The 17,228-nt window shown below is 32.1% G+C and overlaps 1 protein-coding gene across 1 annotated transcript in view; it reads left to right on the top strand.

Moving 5' to 3' along the window:
* The window catches only part of LOC141489455 (uncharacterized), a 216,996-nt gene that overhangs the window by 144,128 nt on the left and 55,640 nt on the right, over positions 1–17,228 (top strand). The window contains exons 29-33 of the mRNA XM_074190069.1: positions 930–983; positions 2,298–2,405; positions 10,497–10,550; positions 15,809–15,862; positions 17,168–17,212. Coding sequence (XP_074046170.1) covers positions 930–983; positions 2,298–2,405; positions 10,497–10,550; positions 15,809–15,862; positions 17,168–17,212 — 315 coding nt within the window. The remainder of the gene's footprint in view (positions 1–929; positions 984–2,297; positions 2,406–10,496; positions 10,551–15,808; positions 15,863–17,167; positions 17,213–17,228) is intronic.

The raw sequence follows: 17,228 nt of genomic DNA, 5'->3' as shown, positions 1-17,228 counted from the left end.
CTGAACCATAGACCCAGTTAATTTATTAGCATGTATAAAATTCAGTCATAAATAGAATGAAATCCTTTTATCAAGAATATGGAATGGATTTGGACAGTATGTATTCAAAGCTGAGATCTGATTATTTTATCTATTAAAATATCACTATATAAAATCACACACATATATATGTATATGTACATATATATTATGAATCCATTGTTACAGGTTACAAAATCAAATTCATCTTTAGTTTTCAGGGGTGTCATATCAATGTTCATCAAAAACATCAGCTTTTGAGAACAACTTTTATAAGTTGGAGAGAGGTAAGAAGTCAGCCAAGGGGGTGAAGGCTATAACATGTAAAGATCATTTGAAGTGACAGGGGATATTTAGATTGGAAGAAAAAATGAGGATGGGGAGGGAGTTAGCAGGGAAGGATTAACTGACTTAAGGCATTTCAGGAGCTGACAAAAAGAGGAATGTTAATTTATTTTTGTTTGGGAGGATAGAATAGAGGATAGAATTAGAAATGATGAGTGGACATTGAAAAAAGGCAGCTTGATCTATGGAAAAATTTTCCAACAATTAGAGTTAGCCAATGAAGATAATAGCTTCTCCCTTACAGGAAGTATTTGAGCTAAGACTTACTACTTTATATATATATCATAGTGAAGCATCTTGCTAATGTTGTCCCCCCCAATATATTAATGAGTGAATTAGAGTAGATGAACTCCAAGGTCATAAAATCAATAACCGATAGTTTTTTTGACAAATCTAAGAAGAAACATTGCTCTCATCAGAATTATTTTCTCTTTTCAATTGTAAAAGTAACTATTGATATGAGAATTTAGCATAATTGATATAAAGTAACTGAGAGTATTTAAAATTTAACCAATTGTAGAAGGATGTTGACATAATCAGATATATATTGCTTATCTTTTATTTAGGGTGAAGATGGTTTCCCTGGATTTAAAGGAGACATGGGTCTTAAAGGTGACAGAGTGAGTAAAAAATAAAATTTTATTGTAGTGCATACAAGTGAAAATTTATGATCTCATTAAATTTACCAAGAAAATGGAAATGGAAATGTTTAGCTATTAATACCTGTTGGCAAAGATGTTTATATTTTGTGGTCCTAATTATTAGTATTGTGGGAGTCACTAGAAATCTTGGGGTATTATTTTTAGCTAAAATGTTCCATATGTCATATGATAGCATTTTACATTATAAAAAGATCTTCAAGTATAAGTAGTTGCATATATCTACCAAGTTTAGGTATGTGGGCATATCTTTTTTCAAGAACAAATGAGGAGTCCATTCCAAATAGTACATTTTAGAGAAGAAATTACTGGACTTTGTGACATTTCTTGGCAATATGAGAATTAAAGTTGCATCCTTTGGCCTTATTTTGCCACATGTGGGCTCCAGAAATCATCCACCTAACTTTCTTTAGAAGGTACGCTTTGTAGCCTAGACCAAGTCTAAGCTTTTGGTGAATAGGGTCCATCAGAGTTAGAAATATGAGTTAAAATCGTCATCAATTTAAATTTTGTGATGAGAAAAATAAAATTTCATAATATTCACAACAGTTTCTAGTTAAAATGATAAACATTTAATAGAACGTTGTCTTCTTTTTTTTTTCCTTCCTTTTTTTTTCCAATGGAAAAGGGAGTTATTGTTTTTACTTCGAAAAACAAAATAAAGGTTTATTCTCAAAGACCCTTACCTTTGTATCCAATCTGGCACTGAAACACAATGCTTTTGGCTGCCAGAGGGCATAGTAGATAGAGAGCTGAATTTTGAGTCAGGAGTTCCCAAGTTGAAATTCTGCCTAAGACACTTACTAACTGCATTACCCTAGGCAGGTCATTAAACTTCTGTCTCCTTCATCTGTAAAATGAAGGGAGTAGATTCAATGGCTTCTAAGTTCACTTTCAACTCTCATATCTAGCTTTTATTATCCATAGCATTTTGTGCTAGGCTTTTCTACTTGTGACTTTTCTATACCAGTAAAATAAGTCACTGAATACTTTTTTCCTCTTCCATATCTGCACCTCAGATTTAAAGATTAATTTAAACTGAAATGGAAAATGACTCCTGTAATTTTAGTAGAATCCTAACTATATTCATTTGTATTTGTTTGTCTCGTAAATATTCAATTTCCAGCTTGTTTTTCAGTACCAAAGTGTGTATAAATAAATATGCAACTTTTTTATTGCAATCAATTAGTATAATTATTTATGTACATATTCATCTCAGTAGTTCACTAGCTAATTGAAACTCTCTTTTTCTATTTTTACCTGCTTGTTTTTCAGGGGGAAGTTGGACAAGTGGGACCAAGAGGAGAAGATGGCCCTGAAGGTCCCAAAGGTAGAGCAGGTCCAACTGGAGATCCTGGTGGTCCTGGTCAAGCTGGGGAAAAGGTTAGCAAGTAATTGTAAACTTTTAGTCAGAAGGGTTATCCAGATTTTCAAATTGCTTCTTGAAGGTGATAAATTACTCTGTTATTCTAATTATGTTTTTGTTTTACAAATTTGAAAGCAACTCCCCATGTCATTATATTGAATTAATCAAATTTGAAGGACAGCTATATGTAATTGAGTAGTGAATCACATGACCTGTATTTCTCTTCATATCTAAATTGTCTCAGTGTCAAAGCCTGGCCTTCTTTCTTTATAATACAAACCTCTGAACCATATAAAATTTGTCATGATTTCTCCATCATTTAAATTTATATACTGGAAATTTCAAGTCAATTCATGACTTTTAAGGATATGGCACATGGAAAGCAACAGTTCCTGCTATCCAAGGATACCATCTAATGAAAGATAGGAAGGAGACTTCACAAATAAGTAAATCCAAAGTAAAATATAGAGGGATAAGAACACCAGGATCACCCAGGAGAGGAAATATGGATGAAGGGGGATACTTAATAACTTTGACTAGCCGTAACTCTAACCGGCACATTATGTGCCTATAGTCTGGGAGGGGGAAATAAATTCTTTCAATACTATGGAAATGAACACATTTTGATTTATTTATAACAGACAGTTTACTTTATTAGGAAGCATACAGAATTTAATAGAAAATGATATATAAACATTATTTTTACATTTCTTACAATTATTTCTTAAAACCATAAAGATTAAGACTGAATCCAAATTTGTATTGATCTAAGAAACAAATGTTGCAACTCCCTCCACTAATATGTGTGTTGACATTTTCTCTTCAACTCAGTCTTAGAGAGTTGCCTAGAGAAATGAGAAGCTAAGTGAATTTCCTAGACTTACCTATCTTGTATTTGTCTAAGATAGGACAAAATCCTCAGGTCTTCTGGCTCTGAAAATGGCTCTCTATCCACTTTATAATACTGTCCAGAAATTTTGCATAAAATAGATATTCAGACAAACAGAAACAAGTTAGAAGGACACAAATTTCTTAGTGAAAAATTGAAAAATGGGCATATTTTAAGTTCCTTGCTTGATGTTTCCATTTGTGTAATTTTTGAAAAGAGAGAAGGGCAAGAGAGGAAACACCAAAGAGAAAAGTTCAAACTTAGGATATAGGGACTTGAAGATAAAGATGTTTTGGATAAAGAAGAGAAAGGAGATTGTATCTGCCTAATGTGGTGAAACTGTCTGCAAGTTTCAAGGGAATTCCTCCTTCAACATACAATGATATAGGATAATATTCTTTTTTAAATATTTTCTTAATTTTATTTTTCATTTTTGGAATAATAATGTTCTTTTAAGAATCTCAAAGTGGTACCTCACACTTTGGTCATCAGATATTTATTAAATGTTCATTGTGTTGGTACTATGATATGCTCTGAGGATACCAAGAAAGCCAAAAACATGGACCTTGCCCTCAATAAACTTGTATTCCGAAGAGCAAAATGACATATAATTATAAAGTATAAAGTATGTTCAGTTTAGATGTAAGCTAATCTTAGAGGGAAGGTCTCTTTGATTTCTATAGGCTCTATCTTTTCAATCTCTACTGAGATATTTTTAGAGTAGTGGGAGTGAAACTCTGCCTAGAAAAGAAATATTCTATCTATGTAGTTACCATGAATGAACTGCTAGGTCAGTCTTTTATTTCCATTTTCTCACTGAGGCATGCGGCTTATGAATCTATTACAGAGCTCATAATAATCAGCTTGATGGAAGGGACAAGGTCAATGGAAAGGCCATGAAGTGAAAGCTCTCTTGTTCATTCTCCCTTCTCCTCTTCATCCCGCCTATCTCCCCACTCTGCCAAGACACTGCTGTTGCCAGCAGACAACTGCTATTGGATAAACTTCATCTCCACTCAGCCCCACTCTTCACCCTGCCAAAGGACTAATATGGGAAATCACAGCATCAGTGATTTGAAACCACCCCTAGATTCTTTCCACTTCACTATTCTTCTGTTCCTCTTTTCTTAAGTGCCAGCACTTGAAGGGAGGAAATTTTAAATCATTTTTATTTACAGGATTTCCCAAATTCTATGTGATTGCTTTGACCCAAATCCACTCTTTTAGTTATCTTGCAGCAAAGCTCTAGTAAAAACGCATAAGAGAATCAATTCCTCTAATGCAGCAATTAACACAGAACACAAATGGCTTTGTGATCGTAATTAGGGAGTTTCATTAACCTTGAAATCAATAGCATAAAACAAGTGATGATAACTTAATGTATCCAAGGGGACATCATTAAAAGTGTACTTCTTGCTGCTTATTTGCTTCCCTTCTCTTCCTCCCCCTACATTGCTTATCTATGCAGTGTCGATACTTAATCAGACAACTTTTTGGTTCTACCTGTGATAGCAAGGTCATAAAGTTGGTGTTTTCTGAACTTGCCTTTTCAGATACATTTAAATATATGTCCCCATGCACGAGGTTTTTGGGCACTCTTAAGGTCATTTTTACAGGGAAGGGGGCTTTGCTGTTTTGTTTTTTAATAAAATTATTTTTATCAATTCTTCATTTTACCATTGGTATTATACATTGTAGAATATTAATGTTGTAGATTATCAGAAAAAGGGAAATTATGCGGATATGAAAGGCATTCTTTATAAAATAGATCTTTTAACCCTTTTAAACAAAAGTAAACTTTAGAACAAGGAACATATGCAGATTTGTACTTTTTATAAATGTAATTTTCTTCTGTTAAAAAACAAGCCCCATCTGATTTATAGTCATGGTGATGATTTTGAATTTTTAGAAGAACCTTTAGTGGATAGAGGCTTGCAGTGTAGAGTCAAAAAGACCTAAATTCAAATCCTACCCATTACACTATTATATTACAGTAGCCACCTAATTGTGCTTTGGGTAGTGTGCTATGTCTAGAATAAAAGAGAATGCAATTCCAATTCACACACTTAATCGTTATATGACCCTGGACAAGACACTTAATTTCTATCTAACTTGTAATAAGGAGATAATAATAATAGCACCTACTTTCCAGTGTTTTGTGAGGATAAAATAAGTTATTTGTAAAACATTACATAAATAGTGAGAGCAATTAGGTGGTATACTAGATAGAATGCAGGACCTGGAATTGGGAAGACAAGTTCAAATTCGACCCAAGACACTTACAAGCTATTTGACGATGGGCAAGTTACTTAATCCTGTTTATCTTAATTTCCTCATTTTTAAAATAAACTAGAGAAAGAAATGGCAAACTATTCTAGCTTCTATGCCAAGAAAATCTTAAAGGAACTCATCAAGAACTAGACATGACTGACTCTACTGAACAACAGCAATATAAATAGTAAAACCTATTATATAACCCTGAATAAAATATATATTAATTTTAAATTAATAGAGCAGACTATTTGAAACATGTCTATATGATACAAATTTGTCTTTAGATATTATCATCTGCATTCAAATATTATGGAATTTAATGACTCTTCTTTAAAAGTTTTGAGCACTTTAAGATTTATGTGATTTTCTTTTCAACAACTTAAGTATCATTTCTTATATGGGTGTTGTACAGATTAAGCTCAACACATATTCATTAAGAACCTATTCTATGCAAGGCACTTTGTTATGTTCTGGGAATACAAAGATAAAATTGACAAAACCCCTTTACTCAGGAATCTTTTACATATGCACCAAAGAAATCGTGTCTCCTTGATTTAGCCTCTTTATATCTCAAGTAACTCCTCAGATAAACTGAGAAGCACAGTCAGGAAGACCTGAGTTCTAATATAGCTTTGAATATTTTATATCTATATCATCCTGGAAAATCACTTTAACCACCGTCTCTCTCCCAGCAGTTTCCTCAAATATAAAATGTGGTTGAAAATAATAATGATACCTACCTCCCAGGGTTGTTTTGAGGATCAAATGGCATAAGATTTTTATTTAACATAGTACTTAACACAAAATAGATGCTTAGGAAGTGTTGTTTTTCCTCTCTAGTACATTATCATTTTATTTTACTATATCAAAGATAATTATGATCTACATTGATGGGAATTGCTAACTAGATATTTCATGTACTGCTTTTTAACCTCTCCTTATTGATATGCATATATATACACATGTTTATTCATCCACACATAACATATATATATATATATATATATATATGAATAGCATAAAGAGCTTGTGTGTTGCTTTAGAGGCCTAAAACTAAAGAGTGATCTATTTTTCTGAAAATATATTACAATAGAAGAGGCAGCTTTAATGCTAAGACCAAAATTCAGGTTCCTATTCTAACTCCTGGTGGCTGTGAATCTGGGCAAATCCTTTATTTTAGAGTGTTCTTTTAACAAAAAGGAGCTCTTAACCATTTTTTTTTGTATCATGGACCTCCTTATAGTCTGATGAACTATGTGCCTTTTCTCAGAATAATATTTTAAATTTATATAATAAAATATACAGCATTAAAAAGGAAATGATTATATTGAAATATTGTTTTGAAAATAAAAAGTTCCACAATTTATGACAATATAGTGTAGAGAAGATGCCGAGGAGTTTGTTAGATTGGGGCCTCCATATATCATTGAAATTACAAGTTCAATCCTTCTCCTCTTGTTGAGTCATTTTTTTCAGTCATGTCCTACTATTCATGATCCCATTTGGAGTTTTCTTGGCAAAAATACCAGAATGATTTGTGAATTCTATCTCCAGCTTACTAAATAGATGAAGAAATTGAGGCAAACAGGATTAATTGACTTATGCAGGAGCACAAGGACGTGTCTGAGGCTGAATGTAAACACAAGTCTTCCTGACTCTAGGTTGACACTGTACTACCTAATCCCTATCTCTAGTCCCAATTTTTAATGAAAATAATTCAGATGCATTATATCATTTGATCCTTTCTCATATCCTCTTGGGTAAATGTTAATATTATCCTCATTCTACAGATGAAGATATTAAGTCTGAGAGAAATCATATACCTTGTAAGGATCACACAACTAATTTCTGAGATAAGATATGAACTGTGAAAGGATTCCATGTTCACTATAGCACAAAATTTCATCATAGAGACAGATAACTCACTATGGACATTCTAATGTAGAAAAATCAAAGGGTTTTATAAACTTTTTTTGTATTCTTTGTTTTCCATTAAAGTCTTCTTCTTTTGCATGGAGATGACACTGGGATTTTGAAGTTTAAGCCAGTGGAACCCAAGCTCTGGAAGATTCTCCTACACTAAATAGACCTAGAATACAAATCTGACAATGAATTCTGTATCAATTAACCAAGAACTAAAGTAATTAATTTCCCAGAATTTCTAGAAGCTCATCATTTAGAGATCAGGTTTTTTTTTCAGTTATGAGAAACATAGGAAGGTTGTCTAGTGAGGCACTTGAAGAATCACACTCTGCATTAATGGAGGGAACATCTACATAAAAGAAGCCCTGTCTCTTTTACTAGACTTTTAAAGTCAAATAATAGGGAAAAGCTCAAAAAACAGTTCAAAATGCTGAAAAGTAACGATTTTAAACTTTAATTGTCTTGTAGAAGCGCTTCATGATAGAATATTACAAAAACTTCAAAATCTTTTTTCCAGTTATTCAGCCAGTGTGAGAATCAAAAGACATTTTATGAAAAGAAAGTTTGGACTGTTTCCTAAAAACCAATTATGTTAAAAATGGTTAAATAGGATAAATTTGTAGCTGTTAAAGTAAATTCTTCTTAGACTTTGAAGTCAAAAGACATCATTTTCTTCTCACCTTTGGTCTCTTTATGTTTACATTTATGCTTTCAGAAATCATGGAAATCCTTGTCTTGTTAAAGTCAGTTTCCTCATCCATTAAATTGGAAATGAACTATTTGATTACTAAGATTTGTTTTCCATTAAAAAAACTACAGAAATCTTGTGTTCTGCAAAATATTCATAGAAACATTGAGACATTAAACTCAACATTATTAATAAATGTTATAGTAATCAGCTTTGCCTTTAATATATATTTGAAAACCTAATTCTTTATTTCATATTTTTGTAAATCAATGGAGTGCCATCACTTTTATTATGTTTTTGTGCAATAGAATAATCTAACTTAATAGGAATGATAGTTTTTCAAAATTGTTGGGTATTCAGAATTGGTAAACATCTAGCTTTTAAATATTAATTTAGAATTGGTTAAAAGGTTACTTTCCAATTATATTAGTTATGTAGACTTCAATTATTAGCAAACTCATCCTTCCTTCCTGGATACTTTGATTTCTTTTTTTTCTCTGCATTTAATATTCAAATTTCACTGTGATTATATATTAATGTGTCATTTCCCCTTGTTAAATTCAAAATGTGCTATGAAGAATCTGAAATTTTTCATCTTTATATCTCCAGTATTAGGTACAGTACCTTGACATAGTAGGTATATAATAATTGTGTTAAAATGAATTTATATTATTCAGTACAATATAGAACTCTTACATGCATAGGAGTCACCTGAAAGAATTCACATATCCCTCAAGATTCCAAAATTTCTATGAAGGAATGCATTTCTATGATGCTGGAATTTGGGATAAAATCTTTGAAAGGAATCTTGTTTCACAAATAGAAGAATATACTTATAGTTTTCTTTCATGAGATTAATACTATCATATATCTATATTACTATAGCAATAAGCTTGCAGTCCCCACCACCAATACTAAATATACTAAGTGAATCATTCCCAAGTAAAAAGTGAGGATTTTGGAAACAGATAAAAATAAAAATTTGGTCAGCTAGGTGGATTAGTAAATAGAGCAATGACCCTGGAGTCAGGAGTACCTGAGTTCAAATATGACCTCAGACATTTAATAATTGACCTTTGGCAAGTAACTTTGAAGTCCATTGTCTTAAATAAAAAAACAAAAAAAATAAAAATCCTTATTTTTAGAGAATTATAAGATTATAAAATGTTTTCCTCATAGCTCAGAGATCACTAGAGCAATGAATATATGTGGATGTGTTTATAAATATGTATTTTATATATGGTTATGCATATATATTTGAATATATATTTGCAAAAATGTTTATGAGTGCATAGTATATGTATAGATACACAAATGTTTATGCAAATATTATATGTATTTAGAGAGAGAGAGAGAAAAAAAGAGTCATATAAAAATAGCTTGAAAATAGTATAGTGTAGTGCATGAGAAGGGAGGGCTAAGAAAGTCCTCCTCTTCTAATTCTCAATAATTTCTAATGCTTAATAATTTCTAATTCTCAGTAATCATCTCATATGATTCCTTAATTCTAAAAATGAGAAAATGTAGTACATAATGATAATAGATTGAGTACAGGAAAGGATATTAGAGACCATCAAATACAACTCCCTCATTTTATAGATCAGGTCTGAGGTCATAAGAAGTTAAGTGACTTAAGTAAGATCACACAGAGTATTAAGTGACTGACCCAAGATTTGAGTTTTAAAGTGTATTCTTGGTTATCCTGCACATTAAAAGAACTGGAGATTTCCCCATCTTGGTGTCAGGAAAATTTTCTGGCTTTATTCTTGAGCATGATATGATAATTTGATTGATAGGTGAATAACATATTAACATAGACTGGGGAATTGATAGTTATTTTCTTTCAAGACTTTTGACAAGCAGATTTGATATATACATAATATATATATATTATGTATATATATGTATATATATATATACATACATATATATATATATATACATATATATATGTATGTATATATATATATATATGTAGAGAGAGAGAGATTAATATTCCGGAATTTTCCTTATACTAGTATACCGTACGTATGACTTTTTTCAAGCAGAGAACTCTTAGCACTCTGGTCCCTTTCCTTGTCCTATGCTAAGTTTTTTCTTCCTGGTTAGGATGTTATTAAGAGACTTTCTTAACATAGTTATTTCTCTTTTCTTCCAAAGAAAACAAACAGCTGAAAATCAAGTGCTTATGATTTTCTTAAGCAAATATATCTATGCACATATGAGGAAGATATGTAATTGTTATTAGCTAAGTTACTTAAAATTTTCAATATGGCATTTGAATTAGAATAGATTTTGACAATGTTCTTTATCTGTCTTTCTTTTTAAATTCAGGGAAAACTTGGAGTTCCAGGATTACCAGGATATCCCGGAAGACAAGGTCCAAAGGTAAAGAAAAATTTAGTTCAGATATCAATTTTTCCCAAATGTTTTATCAACAAAATTATTTTTGAAAGAAATCTTAAGCATCTTTCTTACAGATAAATTTTAGCAAAGAAGACTGAAATTTCATCAGTAATATATATATATATCTATATATATACATACTACATAGCACAACAGAAAATCAGACAAAATGTGGACATTTTGGAATGCAAAAGAGAGTAAGAAAGAAACAAACAAAAATAGAGCCCCTAGTCTGTTTCAGGAGATATTAGTAACAATAAATCATGATTTTTCAAAATATAAGACACATATGAGCTGAGAAATATAACAAATATGAGCTGACTCCAGCCCAGTTATATCCAAAAATGTTTTATCTTTGAAGATACTTTTTTCTCATGGCATTAACTATCTTACTACCACCTTTTACTTTAAACTTCTTCTTGACACCTATGTTGAGTGACAGAAACAGGTTTTCACTTTTTCATGAACTTTTTCTGGTTCCATGTTATTACATTTATTTGTTTAAATTGGCAATTTGTAGAGATTTTGAGGGAGGGGGAGTGTCAGTCCTCTGACCCCTTTTCATAGAATTAAATGAAAAAAACTATCTTGAATAAGCTTTCTTTTATGCCTCTGGTCTACCTGATACACAAAAATATTAGGTAAAATTCATTTATGTTTAAAGTAAAATATTATAAAAAATGCAAGTTTGACAGATGTGTTCATAGATTATATAAATATATGTTTAATATTTAATAATTTGTATAGTTATCAAATATTCAGGTTAAAATTCATCCGCAACTATGTGCTATGACACTTCTTCCTGCATCAATTTTCCACTTCTTGCTCTGAAAATTATCATTAAAGGGGCACAGTATTTTCACTGGTATGTCAAAGGACTGCTCTGTTATTAAATTAACCACCTCTGTGATTTCTGGTCCACAGACTGTTCTCAGTCTAACATGTGTATGTGTACATGTATGTGTTTGTATATACACATTCCTCTCAGTCCTATCTTGTCCTAATAAATTGTTCTCATCACTGTTTCCAATACCAGCTACTTCTTTTCACACACACACACACACACACACACACACACACACACGAACATATATATATACATACATATATATATATATATATATATATATACTTTGATTCACTTTTAATGACTATTTTTGTGACTGTTTTTAGATTTATATTCATTAAGCAATCTGTTCCTTTGAGGTTCATGCTATCTAAATAGATCACCTTGAAGTACCTAGGTAGCACAATGGATAGCATTAGACTGAGGAAGACATGAGTTCAAATGCATCCTCAGACACTAGAAATGTGAGAATTGGTAGATTACTTAACTTTGGTGTGCCTCAATTTACTCATCTGTAAAGTGAGGATAACAATTCCTCCTATGATTATTGTGAGGATCAAACAAGATATTTGTAAAGCACAGAAATATCAGGCACATAGTAGGTATTATATAAAATATGTTATCATCATAATTATATACAGATATTAGTGATCCAGTGCTTAGTACATAGTAGGTACTTAATAAATTGATTGCTATCTATCATATCCTGGAATATTCTCCTTTCTTTTCAATTTATTTGATAGACTCACACTCTTTCCTTCCAATCTCTAGGCCTCATCAATATACATATTGATACTCCCTCAAATATCCAAATTTCCCAGTTCCTCAATCTATTCTCTTCCCACAATATATGTTAGAGAGCTATACACAGATATAAATTTTATTTCCATGCTCATTATCTCAAAATATTTATCTAATTATACTTTTACCATTCCATTATTTCATCAGATTTATCACCTTATGTTTTTTCTTGTCATTATGACTTTTTATCCTTCCACCTCTCAGTTCTTTTACAGATCATTTACTCCTGCACCAGTTCCATTCTCCTCTGTTTACTATCTCAACCCCTTGGTGGCTCAAGTTGTAGGTAGTATAAACTATTCTACACCCATAATTCCCTTTTTCCCCATGTCTGATCACTAATTTTACTTTGACAGACCCAAACTGAATACATCCAATAACTACTTTCTTTGTTGAATGGAGTTGAAGGAAATATGTAACAATGCTGATTGTATCCATTTCAAATGATTATTATCTAATTTTACCTGGATCCTCACTTAAGTCAATCAGAAAATTGTTCAGCTAGTATTTATCAAGCTCCTATTCATTGCTTGGCTTTTGATAAGGTCTAGGGATGCAAAGAAAGATAAAAAACTGCAGCAAGGCAAATACTATATTTTCTCTAGTACATTCATTATCTTACAACATCTGTTCAAAACTTTCTTGCCTTTCTTCAACAATCATTTGGCACATTCATATCTCACCTACCCTCTTAATTCTCTCCTAAATTCATAAATTGTGAGACCATTCACTAAGAACTTCTTCTTTGGGCAGCTAGGTGGTGTAGGTGCAGTCAGGAGTACCTGGGTTCAAATCTGGTCTCAGACACTTAATAATTACCTAGCTGTGTGGCCTTGGGCAAGCCACTTAACCCCATTTGCCTTGCAAATAAAAAAAAAAACCTAAAAAAAAAACTTCTTCTCCTCCCCATCTCACATCATTCAGACATCCCCTCCCGTCCTTACTTCCTCCTTCACACTGGTCTCACGTGAAGAGATGCCATTCTTCTTTCCAAAACCAACCCTCCAACATGTGTCTTTGATGCCTTCCCCAGAAAATTTTTCCCTCTAATATCTCCACTGTGTCATCTTCAATCTCTTCATATTTTCTAGCTCTTTCTCTACTGACTACAACAACAGTTATGTTTCCCCTATCCTCATAAAAGAGAAAGAAAAAGTAAAAACAAAACCAAGACACTCACTCGATCCACCATATCCACTAGGTGCCATCTTCTGTATCTCTTCCTCTTCATGGTTAGACTCCTTGAGACATGCATCTTCACTAACTATGTCTATTTTCTTTCCTCCAGTTCACTTCTAAACCCTATAGAAGCTGGATTCTGATCCATTTATTAAACTGAAATTACCCTCTTCAAAGTTACTGATTCTCCATACTGCCAAATTTGATGTTCTTTTTTCTTAATCTTCAGTCTTTTGGACCTATGATAAATACTACTACTACTACTACTACTACTACTACTACTACTACTACTACTACTACTACTAATACTAATACTAATAACAATAATAATATAGCTGGCATCTATATAGCATTTACTATAAGCCAGGAACTCTGCCAAGTGCTTTACAATAACTGTCACTTCTGATTTTCATAATCATCCCTAGTTCTGTTATTATCCTCATATTAAAGATGAGGAAATTGAGGATAAGATAGGTAAATGAGTTGCCCAAAGTTCAACAGATCTTTTTAAATTCTGGTCCAGTACTCCACCCACCATGCTCCTTAGATATCTTGTTTAACACTATACATCATCCCCTCCTTCTGAATACTCTTTTTAAAAATATGACTCCTATCTGTTCTATTGCTATGTTTCAGTCTCTTTTACTGTTTCATCAGCAGCTAGGTGGCACAGTGGATAAGCCATTGGTCTTGGTGTCAGGAGAATAGGAATTCAAATCCTACCTCAGATACAACATTTGCTAGCTGTGTGACCTTGAGCAAATCATTTAACCCTGTATTGTCTTGAATCTAGGGCTATCTTCAGTCATCGTTATCCGTATCTGGTAACTGGACCAGATGACTCCCAGAGGAGAAAGTGAGGCTGGTGACTTAGCACAACAACCCCTCATTCAAATACAATTCATTTGCTTGTCATGGCAACACCTCCTTAATGTCAGGGTCTTCTCTGAATCAATAGTTCTAAATGCTCTGTTCTGTTCTGACTTCTCCTTGTTGAAGGCATTAGTTCCCATAGGTTCAATTACCTCTTTGTGGATTGTTTCCAGGTCTAAATCACCAAATCACCAATCACAAATCACCAATTACCTTTTAGGTTTTTGAAACTGAATTTCTTAAATGCATCTTAAACTCCATATTTCCAAAAAAGAAGTCAATATCTTCTTTTCAAATTTCCTCTTACTATCTACAGCACCACCGTCTTTCCATTCACCTAAGTATACAACTTTAGGTTTATCCTCAATTCCTCATTCTCAGTTCCCATTCATAACAAATATGCTTCTCCCTCCTTTGTTTCAGACTCTTTCTCCCTCTCCTTTTTTTCTTTCTCATTTCTCCTTAACTTTGTCTCCTCTCTTTCTGTCTATGTCTATGTCTATGTCTCTCTCTCTGTCTATGTCTCTCTCTCTCTCTCTCTCTCTCTCTCTCTCTCTCTCTCTCTCTCTCTCTCCCTTCCACATATGTACACAGGTATATAAATATCTTCATAAACACACACACACATATATTTGTGTATCTATGGACACATTTACCATAGGCTTTTAATAATTGCTTGCTGAATTGAATTTAATCTTTCAATGATTATTTCTTCAAATCTCTTATGTGTCAGCACTATGTTAAGCCTTGGAAATGCAAAGATAAAATTGAAAAGTCTTTTATGCACAAGAGCTTGAATTCTTAAAACTATATTGAGATGGTCTATGCATGATTCTCTACTTCCAGTTTGTCCTGTATATACATATTTCTTTGCATGTTTTCTTCTCCACCAGAATGTAAACTCAATATAGTAAACATTCAGCAAATCCTTGTTAGTTAAATGATTAAAAATTAATATTATATGTCATGTGAGTAATTCAATAAAATATAGGAGGGAAAAAATCTTTCCAGGTGAACTGAAAGGAAGCCAAAAGGAAAAATACCAAAAGAATTTTAAAATCTTTCATTAAAGTCTTTTGTTAAGATCATAAGGAAAGTAAATGCTATAAATAAGGGAAAGCTATTCACAGCCTCCCTGTTTTTATGTTCCCCAAGTAATTTATATAGGATGAGAGGAAGATTTATTCACAAAGCTTTAAGGAACAATATGGAATCAATACTCAAAATTTTTGCCAATTCAAAGATATTTTCTTTTGTATTACTGATTTTACCTTAGGGGAAAATGTATTATTTAATCATTTCTTCACTATTGAAGTAAAAATTAAACTTCATTTTATCTCTTGGTTTTTTTAATGCATTCAGAATTTGAAGTATTATGGTAAGCTGATTTTAAAATATATGAAACAAAGCTGTATTGTCTTGAAAAAATTATCTCATATTACACACTTTTTCATGCTTGTTTCGCTTTAACGATAGACTATGGAGTTGAGACTATCACCAACTATTTACAATTGATTTTAAAATATGTTTCTTTTTATAGGGTTCTACTGGTTTTCCAGGGTTCCCAGGTGCCAATGGAGAGAAAGGTGCCAGGGTATGTTATATAAGGATCCTTTCACATTCATTTAAAGAAAATTGTACCAGCAATTTTGTGGATGATATCAGGTTAGATATTAAGTTGAAGCAAATAAGATGGGAAACGGGTTAATTGCAGAAATAAACAAATAATAAACTGTAAGATTAAGCTTCATCTATCACAGCAGGTAGGAGAAACTGCTGTGAATACTTCTACAAAGATTATATCTCTGTAAGACATAGGTTAGGAAGGTCATTGCTCTCTTTTGCCATCTCTGAAGTTCAGATCAAAGCGACTAATATTGTTTTAAAAATAGTGATAAAATTATCAGAAATAACAACTGTCTTGGAAACCCTAGATGAGGCATTTTCATACTGAGGTAATATATCTCATTGTTGTGCCTCCAATTCATTTCAATTAGCAATTAAAAAGTCACTGTAATTTAAACAAATTTGTGAGAGGTAGCAACTGACTCTGTCTTTATCCCATTAGACTTGCTTTGTTTTTAAAAAGGATGAAATTCCATTTTTTTCTACCAATCCACTCAAGCCAAAACATTGTTCAATATTTTTTGTTCCCCAAGACAAAAGAATAACAATTGTTGCCTCAAACTGCCATAGGGTTTTAGTAGAAATAAATATATAAAATATCCTGAATGTGGTAAAATTTGTGCACTGAAATATATTAAATGCATTTGGCTGAAATTTTTTTTAAAAATTAGTGAAAATTGAGATTCCTCATTAAAAAAATAAATTTATAGTATTTGAGTGAATTATACAATAATAGTATTGTTACTTATTGAAGTTTCTAATTTAGATATCTTTCCTTAAAAGAATAGCATTCCTTTTAGTTTTTCTGATTGGTATTTTGTTTACTTATACTTCATTCTTCAATTTTTCCAAAGGATCAACCAAATTTGTAATTTTACTGTATCCAAATTCCATCTCTCTTTTTTTCCCTTAACACCTTTAAGTCACTTGACAAAAGAGGGTTGGATTTGCAATTTTGCATCTTGATTCTATAGTTCCATTCTCCCCAACAGCTCTTTGTAGTTAGGTATACAATAAAAGCACATGTTGCAATAACATAGATAGAGGGTTCCCATGAGTCAAACTTGTTTCAATAAACTATCCAATGAATTTAATGAAATGGTCAATTTTAAGAGAAAAAAATCTATTTACTTAAATTAAAATGCATAAGATCCAAATAGAAGAAAAATTGCATCTTAGACTTGAGGGAACTTTATACTGCCTCATTCAACACCAGACCTATAATTCACTGTAATATACTATATCTTGAAACCATTTGAACTATCTTTGGCAGGGTGTAGCTGGCAAACCAGGCCCCCGGGGACAGCGTGGCCCAACGGTAGGTATCTTCATTT

Source organism: Macrotis lagotis, chromosome 5, assembly GCF_037893015.1.
Source record: "Macrotis lagotis isolate mMagLag1 chromosome 5, bilby.v1.9.chrom.fasta, whole genome shotgun sequence".
NCBI lineage: Eukaryota > Metazoa > Chordata > Mammalia > Peramelemorphia > Peramelidae > Macrotis > Macrotis lagotis.
The sequence above is the reverse complement of the archived record's forward strand: the minus strand, read 5'-3'. Positions and strand labels throughout refer to the sequence as shown.